General features: G+C 36.0%; 2 protein-coding genes across 8 annotated transcripts in view; one reads left to right on the top strand and one right to left on the bottom strand.

Moving 5' to 3' along the window:
* IMMP2L (inner mitochondrial membrane peptidase subunit 2) overlaps positions 1-21,501 on the top strand; it is a 949,675-nt gene that overhangs the window by 83,858 nt on the left and 844,316 nt on the right. The window lies entirely within an intron of this gene.
* On the bottom strand, positions 4,008-4,671 carry LOC102266200 (HIG1 domain family member 1A, mitochondrial; the record flags this gene model as incomplete). Its single annotated transcript, XM_005901793.2, has 1 exon — positions 4,008-4,671. A coding segment is annotated over one exon (318 nt), but the record flags the coding sequence as incomplete, so codon positions are not given.

Here is a 21,501-nt window from a genome sequence, read left to right as displayed (position 1 = left end):
TTCTCATATTCTTGAGTGCTTTCTTTAATATTAACCTACTCTTCAGAGTATCCTTTTACTTTGTCATTCAGGGAACTGCTTCTGCAACCTCCTTAACAACCTTCCCATGCTGGGTTAGCCTGTCGTGTGCTCATTATTCTTTTGCTTTTGGTTTGACAAGGTTACATCCTCACTTAGCCCGTGATGGAGAGGATACCCACCCAAGTGAAAGAGGTCACCTTATAAGCAGACGATTGTGCGGTGTATTTTTTCTGTGAGAAACATGCTGACTATCTTTAACCAAATGAATTTGAATAGGTAATTGGGGAGGAAAAAAGGCTCCTTAAAATCCAAGTTTGCATGGATCCAAAACTGTACCCTAGCATATCCTAGACTATATTAAAAAAGAAGAGAATGTTATCCTTTTATGTAAATATTAAAGTGATTGATATTTATTATATAAATTAATTTCAAAAACAGTATATTCAAATTGAGGTTGATATACTAAATTATAGCTACCTCAGTTGAACTATATTTTAAATGAGTTAACTATGTGATGTATCTCTGTCAGGTATGAATAACACAAATTTTCTTTCATAATGCTTGTTGTTAGTAGGAGCTATTTACATATAAAAATACTTAGTGATTGGTATCATATTATTTAACAACAAATAATCATCAAGCAGTAACTGTTGCTTTCTTTTGGTGAACAACCAGACTTATACTTGTTTAGTATGATGCAATACTAATAAAAGACACTGTTTAAAGTATCTTTTTAGTTTCATGAGCAAAAATGCTTTCTGGACACATGTCCTTACATTAGAATATCCTGTCAATATAAGAAATGTGTGACTAATACAGAAACACATGACTAAATTTTGAATTTATGGCTAAATATAAAATACAAAGATAACAAATTGATGTTAATTATGCATTTTATTGATACATAAGTAATCTTTGGTAACAAAGTAGTGTGACAGCTTATATTTTAAATCATTCCTGGACAGAATTTTATGTATTCAGAGTATGTGGAAATGCAGCACTTCTACTATAATATTATATATGCCTTTCTGGAAAACTTTGTGGTTTGCAAATTCATTCTTAAATTACTAGGGCTTATGCATCTTCATAACCAGAACACCAATGAAAATAACAATAATTCCAATAGCACTGTTTAAAAGACATCTGAAGTTTCTAATAAATAAACACTGCAGTAAATGTTGGATTTACTTAAAACAATAAAGGTGAAGATAGCTTGATGGAAGAAGATATAAGGAAGGTTTGAGGCTATCTATGTTTTCAAGGGCCAGTGTTATTATTATCAGAATTTGCAAGAAGAGAAAAGATTGCAGGCTTCGTACAAAATGTACAAATGTACAAAATATCTCTGATCCCAGAGATAGATGTTCAGTTCATTGTTTTGTGTTGTTTTATTTGTTGTAAGTTTTTTTTTTTAAACAAAGATCCGGGTTAAACTTGCAGTAAGTTTCCTAGGAAAAAAGTTGAATGTATAATACTGATTCCTTCTTAGCTTGCTGCCTTTAGTGTACTCAGCCTTCAACTGCTATTAATGAGACATTGATGGTTTTGGGAGAAAATCAGATGTGAACCAGTGAAGCTTCTGCTTTATACCGACTTCTTTCTCCATTCTTTCTCACCAGCTGCCTATGAACTAATTCATGTTACAGTAAGACAGTATGTAGCAAAGCAGACTGTCCCATCTACTTCATTCAGTTTATTGACCAACACTATTCCCTAATGCAAGGAAGGTCTGGGTGGGGGAAAGGTACATATTGGAATATGCTTCTTTGCATCCCTTCCTTCTCTTTTCCTGTTACTTTCTTTCTGTAAAAGACCGTAGCAGTGCAGCAACTGTTTAAGCACGTTATTCAGTAATGTTAAATAGAAGGGTGTTTTGTTTAATAACATCACACAAAACATTATTTGCTGTCATTGAGTCCTCAGTGTTACTGAGTGTATGCAGGAGACATCATACTCTCTTGGTGGATTTGCAGACTAATAGTGGGGATTAAGGTGGATTTTCTATACCTCGGAATTGACTTTTCATTAACCTGTGTGATGGCCTTACTGCCATAGACTTAACATAAGTAGCACTATTTTATAATGATATATCAATTAACAGAACCATTGGGACAGAGTTTCCTTCATAATAAAGTTTCAAATAATCACATTTAAGAGTGTTTTAACTTTTCATTTTGAGATATTATCGACTTAAAGGTTGTAAAAATAGTACAGGGAGTTCTCACATATCCTCATTTATTTTTTAAAATTTTATTAGTATAAAATTGACAAAATTGTAAGATATTTAAAGTGTATACTGGGATGAATTGATATATGTACACATTGTGAAAGAATTTCCCTCATCAAGTTAATTAACTCGCCCATCGCCTATTTACATTTTGTGTGTGGGAGGCGGGGAGGGGGTTGGGCATAAGCTAGAGAGAGAACATTTAAGTTCTACTGTTGGCGAATTTCAGTTATATAACACAGCTTATTAACTGTCATCACCATGTTATACATTAGCTTCTCAAACCTTATTCTTCTTATACCCTCCAAATATTAACATCATACACAACCATCGCATAATTATGGAGACTGGGAAATTGACACTGATACAATACTGTTAACTAATCTACAGACCTTATTTAAATTTCATTAGTGTTCCCACTAATGTCCTCTTTCTAGACCAAACTCCTACCCAGGATCCTATATTTTGTTTTTATTTTTCTTGTCTCTCTAGTCTCTTCTAATCTGTGACAGTTCCTTGGTCACTCTTCATCTTTTTTAAGCTTGACAGTTTTAAGGGTCCTGGCCAGATATTTTGGAGAATGATCCCTTTGAATGTTTGAGGGTCAGTCTGTCTCCAGTGAGGAGGTGGTGCTGTTGATGGCAGTTGTTGGGGAGGCTGCAGCAGTGGTAACAGTTGGGAAGGTGGATAAGACTAGGTCAGAGGAGATGGAAATTGTCAGGCATGGAGCTTTTCAGGTTCTTGGAACCACATATTTATGTCCTGACTAAGAGATCCCATGGCTTCTATAAGTCCACACAGACAATTCTTTAGATGCTAGGAAGCAAGGAGGGAGGCCTGTGCAGGTGGGGAAGGCTACAATTTGTAGTAGGGTTGAAGGGAAGGAACTAAGGCTAGGTGACAGATTATACTACACTGAGCCAGCATTCACTTCTACAGTAGAAGGCAAGGGTGAGTGAATTCTCCTTTAATGAACACTCCTGTATGTCAGGCATTACACTAAGTGCTTTGGGTTGTCATTTTATTTCTCCTAACAGTAACAGGAAATAGTTATTATTATTTTTGTGGGTAGTGGACATTATTTATTTATTTTTAATGTACTTTTTATTTAGGTAACTTTGGTTTAGAAACATTATATATATATATATTTTTTTTTGATGTGTTCATTTACTTTAATAACACTACATTTACCATGTTATCACCATGGAATGTAAATTCAGGTTAGACGAGAATTCACAAGTACAACAAAGCATTCTGTGATATACCAAAGTTTGTATAATGTCTGACCAAACCAGCTTGCTCATCAATGACTTCCACTATAGGGATTTTGTTTAGTTGATGATACTTTTGGAGAAAACAAACATACCGCACACATTTAAAAAGTGTTTTTCATTTACCTTTGCATTAGCACTTAAAATACATGTTTCAAAATAATTTAAAATTATTCTAATATAACAGCAGCAAAATATAATTCTGCAATTACTAAAGAGCTAAAAGGGACCCACAAGTTCATGTTTATAACTATGATTCTAAAATAAATACTACTTGAAAGTGGCTCTGTTACCAGCTTTTTAGTGTTGGTTTAAAAACACACACAGACTTCCAGGGAGGTTTGTAATGTTGTATTCCATGCACTGTTCTGAAAGGGTTCCTCAAGACCCAACCAGCCCTTAAAACGGTACTCAGTCCACAAGGCCGTCAGAAAGTTAAATTAACTGGGGTAAATAGGATTCCTACTTTACATCAAAAGCATATGATATTCTGCAGCAACTGGGAGCATTTTCAGGATTGGCATGTTGTCTTCTTTAGAACTAATTTCAACAGAAGAGTTTAAGAAGGTGGACAGGTACCACTATCAAGTGTATTTAAAAGTGACATGTTTCTTTTGTGCTGGTCTGACTCCCCTGAATGACCTAGCTAGTGAACTAGTCACCAGTAACTTGGTCACCAGGCAAATCAAGCCTGCAAGAAAGGAGGCCAATTTTCAAATTACCATGTTCTTGTCTGACCCAAACAATTTATTTTCAGCATAAACATATAACCTCAATATGAGATGTCTAACTAAAGCAAGCACCACCAAGACGACCAAGACAGCATCTCCTCTTCTAAGGTTTAGGTTTCCCCCAGAATTCTTGATACAGGGAATAGCCCATACCAAGAGTCATTGCTCCCTCAACAAAGCCTTGGGCTGCCACACGCATGTGGATCAGGTGAACAGACATTTTAGTAGGTCCCCTGCTCTTCAATCTATATAATCCATATGCAACAATTGCTGCAAAACCTGCCATTCCAATGGGGACAAATGGTGCCTCTCTAGCTTTTCGGATAAGTTTAGATCCCTGATCTTCATCGTATGAAGAAAGAGAAATATCTGTGTCGCTTGACGTAGTGATTGAAGAATCTTCAGACAACTTCAAGACGTTTCAGGTTCCTACCGGATTCTCCATTATATGTTTCATATGTAAACATTATATTTCTACTTCTGTATACACTAAATCTTGCAGACATAGTTAAAGTGATAAAACTAAGATTTAGCAAGTAAATGGCAGAGCCAGAATTTGAATACAGGTCCATTTGAACCTGTATTTTAATACAGGTCCAATTAAACCTGTATTGCTTGATATAGTACACATATGTGGCTATTGAGCAGTTAAATGTGGCTTTTGTTGTTATTCATTTGCCCAGTAGTGTCCCACTCTGCGACCCCATGGACTGCGACACACCAGGCCTCTCTCTCCCTCACCATCTCCCAAAGTTTGCCCAAGTTCATGTCTGACACCCTCTTCTCCTTCTGTCCTCAATCTTTCCCAGCATCAGGAACTTTTCCAATGGGTCAGCATTAGATGACCAAAATACTGGAGTTTCAGTTTCAGCATCAGACCTTCCAATAAATATTCAGGGTTGATTTCCCTTAAGATTGACGGTTTGATCTCCTTGCAGTCCAAGGGACTCTCAGGAGTCTTCTCCAGCACCACAGTTCAAAGGCATCAATTCTTGGGCACTCTGGCTTCTTTACTACTGCTACTGTGTGCTTGTTATGTAACGTGGCTACTGCTGCTTGTTAAAATGATAGTATTTTGTATACCAAGTGCTTGTGTGCTCAGTCATGTCCAAGTCTTTGCAACCCCATGGACTGCAGCCCCCAGGCTCCTCTGTCCATGGATTTTTCCAGGCAAGAATATTGGTTGTCATTCTTCTCCAGGGGATATTTCCAACTCAGAGTTTGAACCAGAGTCTCTTGTATCACCTGCATTGGCAGGTGGGTTCTTTAGCACTGAACCACTGGGAAAGACATATTTTGGATATATTCAGTCAAATAAAATATTTTATTAAAATTAATTTCACCTGTTTCTTTTTCCTTTTTTTAAATGTAGCTAGTAGAAAATTTGAAATCACCTATGTGACACACATTACATTTTAAGTGGACAAATGCTCTGTCTAAATCTTCTTCCATTGTACCTGCTGCTTTCCTGGAGTGTGTCTAAGGTGTCTCATCTAAGGGTGAACTAAGATGAGATCCTAAAGTCTGAAGTGGAGAAATACTAATGTAGTTTCTATGAAATACAGTACACTCCCAAAGAGAGGTAAACACTGTGTTGGTGAGTGTTGGGATGATCAGGTTCAGAGACAAAGGAAAAAAGACATGTAATTTACAAAGAGAGAAAAGTACCCATTATAGTTTATTATTTTTTTTTTCTTGTCGGACTGAAGTCTCTTTATTTTTTTAAAAAAATATTTATTTATTGAAGTATAGTTGATTTACAACATTAGTTTCCAGTATACCACAATGATCAGTTATATATATATATTTTTCAGATTGTTTTCCACTATAGGCTATTATAAGATACTGAATATAGTTCCTTGTGCTATACAGTACATTTATTTTTGCTTATCTATTTTATATATAGCAGTTTGTGTCTGTTGATCCTAAGTTCCTAGTTTATTCTTTTTTTACCTCTTTTCCCCCCTTTGGTAACTGTAAGTTTGTTTTCTGTGTCTGTAAGTCTGTTTCTGTTTTGTGTATGGGTTCATTTGTATTATTTTTAGATTCCACATGAAAGTGATATCATATATTTGTCTTTCTCTGACTTACTTCACTTCATATGATATTTTCTAGGTCCATTTACGTTGCTGCAAATGGCAATATTTCATGCTTTTTTATGGTTAAGTAAAATTCCATTGTATGTATATACCACACATTTTATATTAATATATATCTCACCAGTCATCTTTTGATGGGCATTTCGATTGCTTCCATGTCTTGGTTATTGTAAATAGTACTGCTGTGAACTTTGGGATGCATGTGTCTTTTTGAATTAGAATTTTTATCTTTTCTGGATGTATGTCCAGGAGTGGGATTGCTGTCTTATCAGTTCAGTTCAGTCACTCAGTTGTGTCCGACTCTTTGCGACCCCATGAATTGCAGCACGCCATGTCTCCCTGTCCATCACCAACTCCTGGAGTTTACGCAAATCCATGTCCATGGAGTTGGTGATGCCATCCAACCATTTCATCCTCTGTCGTCCCCTTCTCTTCCTGCCCTCAATCTTTCCCAGCATCAGGGTCTTTTCAAATGAGTCAACTGTTTGCATGAGGTGGCCAAGGTATTGGAGTTTCAGCTTCAGCATCAGTCCTTCCAATGAGCACCCAGGACTGATCTCCTTTAGAATGGACTGGTTGGATCTCCTTGCAGTCCAAGGGACTCTCAAGAGTCTTCTCCAACACCACAGTTCAAAACCATCAATTCTTCGGCGCTCAGCTTTCTTCACAGTCCAACTCTCACATCCATACTTGACCACTGGAAAAACCATAGCCTTGACTAGATGGACATTTGTTGGCAAAGTAAAGTCTCTGCTTTTCAATATGGTATCTAGGTTGGTCATAACTTTCCTTCCAAAGAGTAAGCGTCTTTTAATTTCATGGCTGCAGTCACCATCTGCAGTGATTTTGGAGCCCAGAAAAAGAAAGTCAGCCATCATTTCCACTGTTTCCCCATCTATCTGCCATGAAGTGATGGGACCAGATGCCATGATCTTCGTTGTATCATATGGTAGCTCTATTTTTAGTTTCTTAAGTAACCTCCATATTGTTTTCCATAGTGGGTTCATCAGTTTACATTCCCACCAACAGTATAGGAGGGTTCCCTTTTCTCCACACCCTCCCCAGCATTTATTGTTTGTAGAATTTTTGTTGATAGCCATTCTGATCAGTGTGATATAATATCCCATTGTATGTTTGATTTATATTTTACTAATAATTGGACTTCCCTGGTGGCTCAGATGGTAAAGCATCTGCCTACAATGTGGGAGACCCAAGTTCGATCCCTGGGTCAGGAGGGTCTCCTGGAGAAGGAAATAGCAACCCACTCCAGTACTCTTGCCTGGAAAATCCCATGGACAGAGGAGCCTGGTAGGCTACATACAGTCCATGGGGTTGCAAAGAGTCGGACATGACTGAGCGACTTCACTTTCACTTTCACTTCACTTTTCACTTATCACACTTTATTATATCAGTGTGATATAATATCCCATTGTAGGTTTGATTTATATTTTACTAATAATTATAATTGAGCATCTCTTTTACGTGCTTCACAACAATTTTAATATTTATTGATTGTTTATCATTTTCCAGTCCCAATACTGAATTCTATATTCATTTTTATTTAATCTTCATTAAAATAAACCCTAGTAAAGTAGGTATGTGTTTAGTCCCATTTATAGGTGAGAACACTGAGGTACAAAGAGGTCAAGTAACTTGTTTAAGATCATATAGCTGACTGGTAAATGGAAGAATGAAGGTTTGAAGGGCTTCCCATCAAATCCAGTGTTCTTGACTGTCAAACTGTAAAGCCTCTGTATATAGAGGTGATGGTTTAGTTGAGGATCCTTACTCATTCTTAGCAAAGAAGTCACACAAGCCCTTGCATCTCTACATCAATTGGATTATCCCATGAAATTTCTGATACACTTGTTTCTGAAATGTAGTCTCTTCATTAATAGCAATAATACTTTATTATAAATATAGAATCTGCATACAATTTTGACAGCTGGTTTGCAATATGCTAAGCTAATTGCCACTTTCTGTGATGGCTACATCTGTAGCAGTAAATATGCAAAGAGTTATGAAGATGTGAGCCAGGGAAATAGATGAAATAGAAAAGAGCCTTTGCGGAAAAAAAGAAAGGTGCTAGTTCCTTTGTGTCTTGAGTGCTTGTAAATCTTTAAAGGTCCCTTGACCCACCATTGGAAATTAACTGCAGTCTGCTAAAACACGAAATTCATGTTTTGTAACAAATGCCCAGGGCAATGATAATACTGAATAATGACTTATAATTGTATGAAAAGCCATTTAATCTGTTGAGCTGGGAGAATATAATCGTGAATACTTATCTAGTCTTTCCATTGTACTTATTCCTAATTTTTTTGGTTGAGAGCCTTTTTTTTTTGTTTGTAGTTAATATTGTACATTTCAGGAACACAAATCTAGAAAGAACATGACTTTAAGAGAAAGGTTCTATAGATAGGAGGAAGTGCCTAGGCTTTTGTTCATTGTTTTTAATTAACTGGTATTCAAAATGCTGGAGAGTGAAGTCTTGGGCTGTAATTTATTTTGATGAGAGATTTAGATTTTGGCACTTTCAATTACCCATAATAATCTGTATCCATTACTATGTGTATTTACAAATGATACTTAAAAAATGAGATAGTGTAAGTTTTATTTGCTATTATTTGATCTAGATTAAATTGATTTTATAAATACTATTTAGAGGCATGTAGATAGAAAGTTGGTAACCTTAAGGTGGTCCTTAAAAGCAATTTCCTTTCTTGAGCAGGATAAATTGCCTTCACAATTTTTATACATTTAATTATGCAATAAAACATTTTCTTAGTTCAGAGACAAATTATAGCTTAGAGATGTTTCAGTGATCATAAATTTCAATTTTGAATTATTGAGATTTTATGGTAATGTAACTATAGGAGCTATCCATAGCCTCTGCTCAACCCTTTTCATAAATCTTATATTCTCTGAGAGATGACTAGAAGTTGTCAAAGAACGAAGTTATATAGGCAGCAGTCCATGAAATAGTGGTACTTATGTTTGTAACTTTTTATTTTTATTGTGGAAAAAAACCAGTCTCTGAGGACACTGTTACCCTACTTAAAAAAAAAAAAAAAAAAAGTGCAGGACAGCATTTACAGAAAAGACACTCCTAAATGCTTGTTGTTTGTTATATTTAAGGTGTCAGGTTGAACTGTGAAGGAGAAGCATTTTGAATATAAGCTTTAAATAATAATTCTAACAAAGGAACAACTTAAAAATTTAAGAAGTAAATAGTTGAGCTTTCAAGCAGAAAATATAATACACAAAAAATTAGCTATCCCATATGTATGTCAACCCATCTTTAATACTTTTGGAATCAATAAGATATGTATGCACACATAAACGGAGACCACTGAGATCAATCAGTATCTGATTTCTTCAAATATGATAGGCTAGTTTGTTTCAAACTAAGGCCCATATTGAGAAAATGAGAAAACACCGTTAAAAAGAATATCTAAAGGCATTATAGTACTACCAAGGAGGAAAGATCCCAGAGTGGAGCAACACACTGAGGTGAGCCCTGTATTTAGTGCCACTTCTCATCTTGGGTTTTTGTCACTTTATAAACAGCTCATGCCATGAGGCTGAGAAGTGAAGCAGTGGAGGCTAAGATGGGAGGTACTAGGCATAATTTTTGGCAGTTTCACAGGGGTAAGAAGTCACGAAGTAGAATTCAGGCATATGCAGGACCCTGGTGAAGCGTTTTCAACTTTTAATTGGAATCCCCTAAAGGCCATGTCCTAGGAGTTAGGGAGAACTAGAAATAGACTCTAAGTTACAAAAATTACAATGCAGCCTTTGATAAACTCAATCTTGATTTTAAGGTAATATGCCTTCACTTTAACTATCTGTTATTGCCGGAAGCAGGAGACATCATGCAGAGTCTCTATAAGTTTTACACACAGTACCTCACATTTTATAAAAAATTACCATGCGTATCACAAACCAGGTCCAAGATTTTAAAAATATAAAACAGGAAACAGTAGAAACACTCTCATGGTGTTCTAGTTTTTGGAGTTATTGGACATGATGTATAAAATAATTATAATCAATATATTAAAAATTGATGAAAAGATAGAGTTTATTAGAGAATGAGAATATAGAAGAAGAATTGAAAGGGATTCTAGAGACAAAAACTAGTGTAACTGAAGAGCTAGATCAGTTTAATGCAAATTAGAGACAACTAGGGGGAGGATTGGGAGAAGGCAATGGCACCCCACTCCAGTACTCTTGCCTGGAAAATCCATGGATGGAGGAGCCTGGTGGGCTGCAGTCCATGGGGTCGCTAGGAGTCAGACATGACTGAGTGACTTCGCCTTCACTTTTCTCTTTTCATGCATTGGAGAAGGAAATGGCAACCCACTCCAGTGTTCTTGCCTAGAGAATCCCAGGGATGGGGGAGCCTGGTGGGCTGTCGTCTCTGGGGTCTCACAGAGTCGGACACGACTGAAGCGACTTAGCAGCAGCAGCAGGGGGAGGATTATGAACTGGGTGATAGGTCAGTTAGGAAATATCTAGGCCATGGGTGACTGGTTCACTGGTAGGCACTGCATATAAACAGGGCCAATCTGAGTCATTCTTGGAAATGGATGGATAAATATTAAGGGTGAAAATTTACATTTTTGTTAGAGTTGTTAAGTTTGAACAATATGATCTGTTTAAAAAAAAAGTCACATTTCTTTAAGGTTACATCAATAAAATAGGTGCTAGCTATAGTAGGCAGAATTTTGGTCCTCAAGTTTCCATGCCTAATACCTAGGACAGAGAATATGTTGAGATATTGTGCCCGTGGATACGTTACCTTGTATTGGCAAAGGGACTTTGTGGTTGTAATTAAGGTTGACCTTCAGTTGACCTTAAAGCGAGGAGGCTAGCCTAGGTTATCGAGGTGAGCCCAATCCATGTTGTCTCAGGAATCCTTAAGAGCAGAAGCTAGCCTAGATTATTCAGGTGGGTCCAATGTAGTCACATGAGTCTTTAAAAGCAGGCAGAGGCGGAAGTGAGGAAAGTGCAGTGGAACAAGTCAGAGAGAGCCAGAGAATGGGAACTCTTCCATGCACTTTTGCTGGCTTTGACGATTCAAGGACCATGAGAAGAAGAAAACAGGCTACCTCTAGGAACTAAGAATGAACTCTTGCCAAAGGCCAGTCATACACAGAATTGAATTTTGCCAACAAGCTAATGAGCCTGGAAATGGACTCTACCCCAGTCTCTAGAGAAGGACCCAGAGTTGCCTACAGCTTGATTTGGGCCTTTGGAGACTCCAAGTGGAGTACCCAGCTGAATTTGCCAGACTGCAGTCCTGGAGGACATGAGCTTTTTAAATTTTAAATGGCTGTTATTTTAACTTTAAATCCCTTCATTTTTTTAAATTTGTTAGAGTGGCAATATAAAATTGTGTTTAGCAATGGAAAGATGCAAATAGTTCTAATACTACCCTTAGAATGTATAAAGAGATGAACTTTTATAGAAGACTCTTACTAAGTATTTGAAAAATTTTATTAACCACTTGCCTAAGTAATTAAAAATTATTTTCTTTTATGTAAAACAAACCTGTAAGCCTTAACCTGCAAGTTGCTTTGTACAAGAATGTAAGAGTGGTGATGGTTTAGTTGCTAAGTCATATCTGACTCTTGTGAACCCAGGGACTGTAGCCCACCAGGCATCTCTGTCTTCTATCCAAGGAATTTTCCAGGCAAGAGTACTGAAGTGGGTTACCTTCTCCTTCTCTAGGGGATCTTCCTGACCCAGGGATTGAGCCATGGTCTCCTGCATTGCAGGCAAATTCTTTACCAACTGAGCCACTAGGGAAGCCCCAGATATAAGAATAGGCTTCAGAAAATATTGCTCCTTTTAGCTGTTTTCAGTCACTAAGTGGCTGAGTGACCTGGGAGAGGTTTTCTTAACTACTCTGTAGATACATTAAACAGACAGTTTATAACAGATAAGGGGACTTTGAACACCAGGGCTTTTTTTGTCTAAGAAGTCAGATGAATATATGCTTATTAAGATCGTCTTCAGTTGAAATGATTGAAAATCGAAAAATCTAAAGTTGGCAGGCAGGTATTTTACAAGAGGATGAGCACAAAATTTTTTTTTTGTTTAAAATTATTCAGAATACGAAAGCTATAGACATCTTCTATTTCTTTCTCTGTTGTCCTTTATCGTGGGTGTTGAGTTTTTGGCTCCACTGGTTAATCTAGTTCTGGTTGCTTCCATCTCTTTTGTCGACTTCATACGCACTTTGCACCAGTCAATACTCTGTGCACCTGTTCTTAGAAAAAAAAAAAAATGATCCTAGATCCCATATTCCATTTCATAGCTTAAGTCCTGTAAAAGTGGAAGAAATCTCAGAACTTCAATATCACCTTATTTGATCTAAGGTCAACAGCTACCTTCCTGTTTTTTTTTTTTTTTTTTCCTTTTACAAAAACAAACAAGCAAAAGCACTGTTTTTGATGAGAGGAGGTGGCATTGCTGGGAAATGTGTCTGTGGCTGATAAGAAAGGGAGAGGGCTTAAAGTGACAGCCACCAAACTTTATCAGTGTTTTGGAGTTCAGGAAAACATTCTTTCCAAGAACAGAAATACCTTTTTTTTTTTGGCAATTGTTTATTTCCATTAGAGAGAAGCCTCAATGACTCATTATTATGAAAGGTTACTCCTTGCATAATCTAGTGACCGGTTTACTCACGTTTAGAGGTCACATTGATATTTACTGAAGGCACAAGTATCTGTTTCATTTTATTAAAAACTGTATGGAAACTGCTGACAGAGGCTGACTCAGTTTGGTTTGGCTATGAATATGATAATTGTAATATGGCTCTCTGTGCTTTTAGAGGTCATAAGTTACATTGCAAAGACTTGTGTATTTGGATTGCTGCAAAGTTACTGTAGAGTGTTAACAACACAATAGGAAACATTTAAGTGTTAGTTGTATGTCTCATGTAAATTGTACTATACAATTAAGTATGAATCATCAAAATGTTCCAGGTTATTAAGAATTCATTATTCTACTAGAGGATCTTTAAAGAGCAGTAAGAACTTGAAGAAATAATAGGAAAGCTTTGGTAACAATGACAGTGTGTTAATCGAGTTGAAAGAAGGTAAAGAATGTATTAACAGAATGGATACAAATTTGGCAAAAAAAAGAAAAAGATATGTAATAAATCAACAGGAGAAATCAGTTAATAAAGAGGCCAATTATCAGTGAAGGAGGGGGGTGTATTTAATGATTCTAAATGAAAGGTTAAACTGCTTCTGTGAATTTCTGTTTAACAAAAAGGAAGAAAAGCAATATGGATAATTAGACAGTAATAAGATCATACCAAAAAAATCAGAAAACTGCCTTAGGTGTTAGGGGAACATTGGCTAATGAACTTCATCTGCTGCAGTTATCTTCAAATATTCACTTTTGGTCTAGGAATGGAGAGGGTGGGGATTTTGGTTATTTTCAGGGAGGAAATAGCACATTTAGCACTTTAATTTTATTGTGGATTTTTAAAATGGTAGCAAATAATGAAATGGATAAAGGATTTCTCATGAGAAGCATATGTAACATCTGTCACTTGTTAAAATACTGTAATTTTCACTATATATATTACTGGTTATTTACACTTGGATTCTGCTTTACTCATCTGTTTCATAGTAGAAACAACTTTAGAGACTATCAACCTACTTGACTCATTCACAGAAATTCAGTATAGAATATTATAATTCTTGGAAGAAAAAATCTTTCTTTACACAATATTTAGAATTTTTACTTAGGTGTTTTTAATAAGACCATAACTGAGATACACTTCTAATTAACCTAATAACATATGTATAATTATATATACACACATATATATATAAATAAATTAAACTTTTAAAGACAGTAGATTCCTGGCCATTTTTAAAGCTTCTTATGCTTCTGAATTAAGGGAAGATCTTGGTGGTAATTTTTGGAGTCAATATAAGGACTAATTTTATATGACCTCTGTACTAATGATCAGAGGTAATAGTAACCAAGATAATTAAGTTCATAGATGATTCCAAATTTAAAGATGGTATGAATATAGAAATTGGGCTAATCTCAGCTCCTATGATGCTATGTTGAGGAAAATGTCGTTTGATTTATACAGAACTATATAATTATAATCTGTCTTTGTCACTGATAGTCTTACAATTAGTTTGGGTTTTCTTTTATTAGATATTCTATCAAACGCTTTTCTGTGTTGGTTTTCAACATTAATATACAGTGAAAAAGTCTGCTTTTCAAAATGTTAGCAGTTTCCCAATAGGTTAATAGCTCAAATAGGTAATAACCCAAGGGGCAGTTAATGATTACCTAGTCAAAAAAGATTTGGACCAGATACCAAGAGACCTGAGTTCTAGGCTTCCTCTGGCACTGTGGGACTGCATGTCAATTAACTTGTCAATTAACTACTGTGGAAAGGTTTTCCTTTTTAATAAAATGAAGGGATCACACCCGATAATTTCTAAGGTATCTTTTAACTTGATAGTTCTTTTCTGTATGATTATTTTATTTTCACATGTAGGTTAAATTTATTTTATGATGGGAGGCATATAGCAACTCCTACTGGATTTTACATAGTGTTTTCCTATATTTAAATTATTGACAATTAATTCATTTGGCAATTAATTTTTCAGTGTTTACTCTGGGCCCAGAACTAGCCATTTTTACAGCTGTAAAGAAAATAGACAAGAAAAGCATCTTCCCTCATGTAATTTATGATTTCACTAGATAGATGTGTTTTGAATGAGCTCAAATTGAAAAGAGACATTTTTGAAAATTGTTGAAAATGTAGTAGGTGGGCCTATCAGAAGGGGAAACTTAATATTCAGTATTACTCAGGAGTTGTGGTGAGCATGGTACAATGCTTTGTTCTGGTTCCAGAGTCAGAGTACCCATATCTTCCTATCCCAAGATTCAGCAACTTTATGTTGGTTGCTTGAAATTAGCCATGGTGGGAGTATTTATATCATCAAAATTGGTAAACACTTCACATGAGGGCTTACAGGTTTTAAAATTATCTGGTTTAATAGCATATCACTTGTGGAAAATGTTGTCAGGTGGTGCAACAGAAATGGCAGACATAGTTCCTATCTATATGTATCTTATGATTAAAGTAGCCACAGCAGAGATACCAGGTGTATGTGAGTTTATAGAACCATAGGAACTGCTATTGATAGGATACTGAAAGTAATGAGTTAGTGAAGGGAGAGGCACTGAAAGAAAAGTAGGTGTGAATTTGAAATCTGATTTTAAAGATGGGGTGGTTAATGCTTGACCAGAGAAGCAAAAGAGTTTCGGAGATGGCATGTGTAACAATTTTGAGGCATGGAGAGGAGGTGGCATGTGTAAGAATTTTGAGGCAAGAGTGAATAGCTGTGTGGGAGAAGTGGTTAAGTAGGTTTGTTGAACAAGGTGTCAAAGCTTCACCTCATAGGAATATAACAATGTCTGAATCATGTGTTAAGCTGTATCAGAAGTCCTAAATATGGCCAGGTTTTCACTAGCTCTGTAGTTAAAAAGGGAAGACCATTCTTGAATTTTTTGACTTTATCTTAGTGATGCTTTGAGAGTTAAGGAAATAAAAATCCTCCACAGTAGAATATAGACTCTTTACCAAACTGAAGGCCTGTAATATGTTGCTTGCAGTAAAAATTTTATTGAATATTGATACTGAGTGTATCACAGATACTTATGCACTTTCCTCACCATGAATTGCAAGTTTCTCTTCCTGTGCAGTGGGTTGGCATGTATAACGCTGTGACGGGCTCTGCACGCACTGAAGGAGCAGTGAGCCTCTGTAGCACCATGCCGGGTTACGGTTGCAGGAGTAGATGACAGTGGACACCTAGCATCTGCTCTGTGTAGTAAGCTGAAAGAGGCCAGTACAAGCAGGGCAAACTGGAAAAGTCTTTAAAAATGTGCTGAAGCTCTGCTTTAAATGTGGTATCTGGAGCCGATGGACAGCCTGCCATACAGGAATCTGGAATCTTTGAAATAGGTGAGCACACTAATTCCAGTTATGTGAAGAGGGGTCACAAACAGCAAGCAAAGAAATGCAAACATGTGGATCAAAATGGAAAATGCCCCTTTGGAAAACGCAATTGGTATGTGCATGCCTGAAGACATTAGCTAGATTTGTATCAGCCTTTTATCAGCCTGGTGCATTGAGAGAGCAGCACATAGACAAGAGGTGGAAGCTGGCATTCTTTATTTCTCTCAATCATGTCATTTTGGAATACCAATAGTAGCTTTCTTTGTTAAAATAAATACAGGGTGTGTATATACAAAATGAAATAAACATGCTGCCTAATCAAATAATCTTCATTTTTCAGCACTGCATTTTGGAGCAGTAACTCTACAATGAAAATAGCTATCATCATTTTGGCAGTCATAGCTTATTAAACTATTTCACAAAATTTAGTACTATGTACTGTTGAAAGCAGTAAGTTTATTTTTTCAGTTTCTTATGGAAAATTAGCTCTAAAAGAACAGGTCATTAACAATACGATTACACCCATTTTTAAATGGGAAATATAAACAGATTTATAGGAGCTTGGAATATTGAAGAAATTATAACTAGAGATTTTTGGTTGGTTATAATTATTGGTGAAACTGGCTAACCTGTAACATAGAGATTGAATGAACTTTTAAGGTTTCATTGGACAAAGTTGGACTTTAAATTCTGTAAGAATTTGAAATATAGTGTATTATATACTGTAGCTATGCTTTAAACATAGTAATTTTTAACTTCTCATGAGTATTGCACTAAAAACCCCTGATGTTTTATTGAGTTACCATTCATGAATGGCAGACAATAATACAGGAATTGAGAAGTAAATTATTTGAGCTTTTTCAATTTTTTTCTTAAACCTATTTTTTAAGAGACATATACTTGAATGGATGATACTGTCTTTAAAACTAATGTGGAATTGTGTTGAAATAAATTCGGAGTGCATATATGCCCCAAATAAAAGCAAAACCTAGCATGGGTATCTTAAAAGATTAGTTCCAATATGGATTGAGTGGTGAACATAGGATGCTGTTTTTACTGAGGTCATGATTTTAATGTTTCGAGGTTGTGTTTTTTGCTGTAAGTGATTTTATTAGATGTGGCATAGAATGGGATATATATTACAGCCAAGCTGCTATTACCTTTTTTAAAATTCAGACTTTTAAAATTTTCACTGACATTTCAAGAGGTGGAATAATAGAAGTAATACTCATGTGTGGGTTCTAGTTTGAGTTCTGCTTCTGACTAGCCAGAGAACCTGAGTAAGCCCCTCATCAGCTAGGACCTAAGTTTCTTAAGTTACATTGTCATGACATTGTCCTGGGTGACCATATCATAAACTTTTATCCTAAAGTGAAATAGAAGGGCTGGTTTCAACAGAAACTTTTTGATTCCTACTCTTATTCCAATTCCAGTATTCATTCTCTAGATCAGGGATATCTAATAAAAATACAATGTGAGCTATATATGTAATTTTAAATTGTCTACTTGGCACATTGCCAAACTAAAAAGAGGTGAAATTAATTTTAATAATTATTTAGCTCAGTGTAGTATCCTAAATATTATTTCCACATGTAATTAATATTAAACTATTAATGAGATATTTTACCATGTTTGAGATGCTAAGTTATAAATCTGGTGTGGCTTTCCAAGAGTGCATCTCAACTCGGGACTAACTCCTTTTCCAGTGTTCGGTAGCTTCATGGAAGCTCATGGCTACTCTACTGGACTGTGCAGCTGAGATTATTGGATCTTTATATCACTGCCCATCAATCCAGTTTAGGAACATTAGAATCACCTTCAATTCCTCTTGTTTTCTCCCCTTTTCTGTTCCGTAGTGACAGAGCTTAGAGCTGAATCGGCACATTTTCTCTTTATTTTCAAACATCCAGAAAACAGTGGCCTGAGTTCTCTTGAGTTCCTTAACTTACTTCCTTAGTTTAGTGAAATCAGACTTCTATATTCAGTACTGGACAGAAACTCCTTGAAAAAGTTCCCGTACCTTCTTGGTGCTAAATACAGTGGCCACAGTATGAATGTTTCCTGATACCATAGCTAACTCAGGCATTGTAAATACTTTCTCCTTGAAACTTCCCTGTCCCTTGTCATATACGGCACTCCTCTGTCTTGGTTATTCCCTGAGTTCTGTGTTTTGCTGATTCTTCTCTTGGATCTATTTTCTGTTTCCTTTGCCCAGTGTCCTTGACTTCTTGCCTAAGAATCAAGCCTATACTTTTAGCTATGTATTGGATATATCTGTACGATGATACTCTGTGAATTATTCCAACCCAACCTAGTATTTGCTCCATACCAAACTTTTCTTCCCCTGGTTATTATTTTGATTCTTTTTTTTTTTTAATTAATTAATTAATTTATTTTAACTTTATTTTATTTTTAAACTTTACATAGTTGTATTAGTTTTGCCAAATATCAAAATGAATCCGCCACAGGTATACATGTGTTCCCCATCCTGAACCCTCCTCCCTCCTCCCTCCCCATACCATCCCTCTGGGTCATCCCAGTGCACTAGCCCCAAGCATCCAGTATTGTGCATCGAACCTGGACTGGCATCTCGTTTCATACATGATATTTTACATGTTTCAATGCTATTCTCCCAAATCTTCCCACCCTCTCCCTCTGCAACAGAGTCCATAAGACTGTTCTATACATCAGTGTCTCTTTTGCTGTCTCATACACAGGGTTATTGGTACCATCTTTCTAAATTCCATACATATGCGTTAGTATACTGTATTGGTGTTTTTCCTTCTGGCTTACTTCACTCTTTAAAATGAAGCAACTGACAAACAACTAATCTCAAAAATATACAAGCAACTCCTACAGCTCAACTCCAGAAAAATTAACGACCCAATCAAAAAATGGGCCAAAGAACTAAATAGACATTTCTCCAAAGAAGACATACAGAGGGCTAACAAACACATGAAAAGATGCTCAACATCACTCATTATCAGAGAAATGCAAATCAAAACCACTATGAGGTACCATTTCACACCAGTCAGAATGGCTGCGATCCAAAAGTCTACAAGCAATAAATGCTGGAGAGGGTGTGGAGAAAAGGGAACCCTCTTACACTGTTGGTGGGAATGCAAACTAGTACAGCCACTATGGAGAACAGTGTGGAGATCCCTTAAAAAACTGGAAATAGAACTGCCTTATGATCCAGCAATCCCACTGCTGGGCATACACACTGAGGAAACCAGAAGGGAAAGAGACACGTGTACCCCAATGTTCATCGCAGCACTGTTTATAATAGCCAGGACATGGAAGCAACCTAGATGTCCATCAGCAGATGAATGGATAAGAAAGCAGTGGTACATATACACAATGGAGTATTACTCAGCCATTAAAAAGAATACATTTGAATCAGTTCTAATGAGGTGGATGAAACTGGAGCCTATTATACAGAGTGAAGTAAGCCAGAAGGAAAAACACCAATACAGTATGTTATTTTGATTCTTGACCTCGCCATATTTGGTTACAAGTCAAAGTTAGAGACTTTACTATAATCTTCAGCTTCTTCCTTTTTTAATTTATTTTTTATTATCTACATACAATTAGATACTCAATATTTTTGGGTTTACCTATGAAGTGCATACTGAATATTTTTATTTTCTCTTTTTTTGCAGTGTTTTACTTCATGTCCCTCCCACCCGTGGTAAAATCCCACATGGTGTCTCTCTTACTTTGTTTCCTCTAATACATTTTTGATATTGCTTCCAAAGTTCTGAGCACAGTTGGATCGTACCCTTTTCCTGTCAAAACTTCTACCAGGTCCATTTGTTCTCTTGTGTGGCATGTAAGTCCTAGACTACTATTCTATCTTTAACCCTAGACATACTCTTCAGTATTTTCCTTTCCTCTGAAACTCTTTTAAGACCTAAATTTATCTTAAAGATGGAATTTTATATTAGTGGAAGAAACTAGGCATCAAGTGTGGATAGTATGGCTTGACAGCACTTGGACACTCATAATAAATGGGAAAATACATGGTCTGCTTATGTGATACTCAAAGCTAGGTTAACAATCAGATTTCTTTGCTTCCCTGTAAAAGAAGGCCTGTATAGCGATTTCAGTTTCTGAGCAGCAAGAATTAATAACATCTTGGCGGCAATGAATGATGTATGTTTTATTTACAGATATACTTTCTGTACTTGGAAACTAATATAGAGAAATACCTTAGTTAAGCTGTTCAGCTTGGCTGACTTTTATAGGAAAACAATAGATCCCCTGAGGTAATACTAATGTAAGTAGAAAGTAGCTATGGCAGTTAGTAGATCTAGTTGCATTGAGAAAGAATGACTTGTTACCTGTTTCTTAATATTATTACAATTAGTTGTCTCCTAGCCTCTTTAGTCTCCTAGCATATTTCATTTGGATGAGATGTTCATTCTTTATAATGCAATGTATTATTTCATCCAGCCCAATCTTATTACTAACCTCATGTGCCTTAGGTGGCATGGGGCTTCCCTTAGGCAGCATAGTCATTGATGTTGGGAGGAAGAAGATAAATATTAATTGGAGGGTGTTAGATCTGGGAAACCTTAAAAAAAATACTAAATATGCTGAGGAAGTCATTTTTGCTGCTATTTTATGGAAGTTTGTGTAAAATCTAATTGCTTGATTTGAAAGAAAACTGCAGGTCATAAACAGTGATGAATAAATTGTCAACAGGAATGTTTCTGCATATAGTAAAAATGTTTTGCCCTTGTCTTAAAAGGAAAGCAAGATAATAGCCAATAATCATATTTAAAATGGTAGTGATACCTTCTCATCTCTATAATTCCAAGCAAGTTCAGACATGAACTCAAGATTCAGCATATATTGTTTTAATGTAAACATGGGTCATCGGTGAAAACTTATTTTCTAAAATCACCAGTATAATGGTAAAGTGAATATGAGCAGTGAGAGTTGTAAGTAGGAGGAGAAAAAAGTCCCAAACTGTAACTGCCACAGAATACTTCCTTTAAAGTAAAATTAATCTTTTTTTTTTTTTTTTAAAAACAACAGTTACTACCATTTATTTGGCACATACAATCTTCTAGATACTCTGCTAAATACCTTTTAAACATTATCCCTCTTTTTTCTTAAACAGTATCATGAAGCAGAT

Source organism: Bos mutus, chromosome 4 (assembly GCF_027580195.1).
Source record: "Bos mutus isolate GX-2022 chromosome 4, NWIPB_WYAK_1.1, whole genome shotgun sequence".
NCBI lineage: Eukaryota > Metazoa > Chordata > Mammalia > Artiodactyla > Bovidae > Bos > Bos mutus.
Note: the sequence above shows the minus strand (reverse complement) of the source record. Positions and strands in the feature narration are given on the sequence as shown.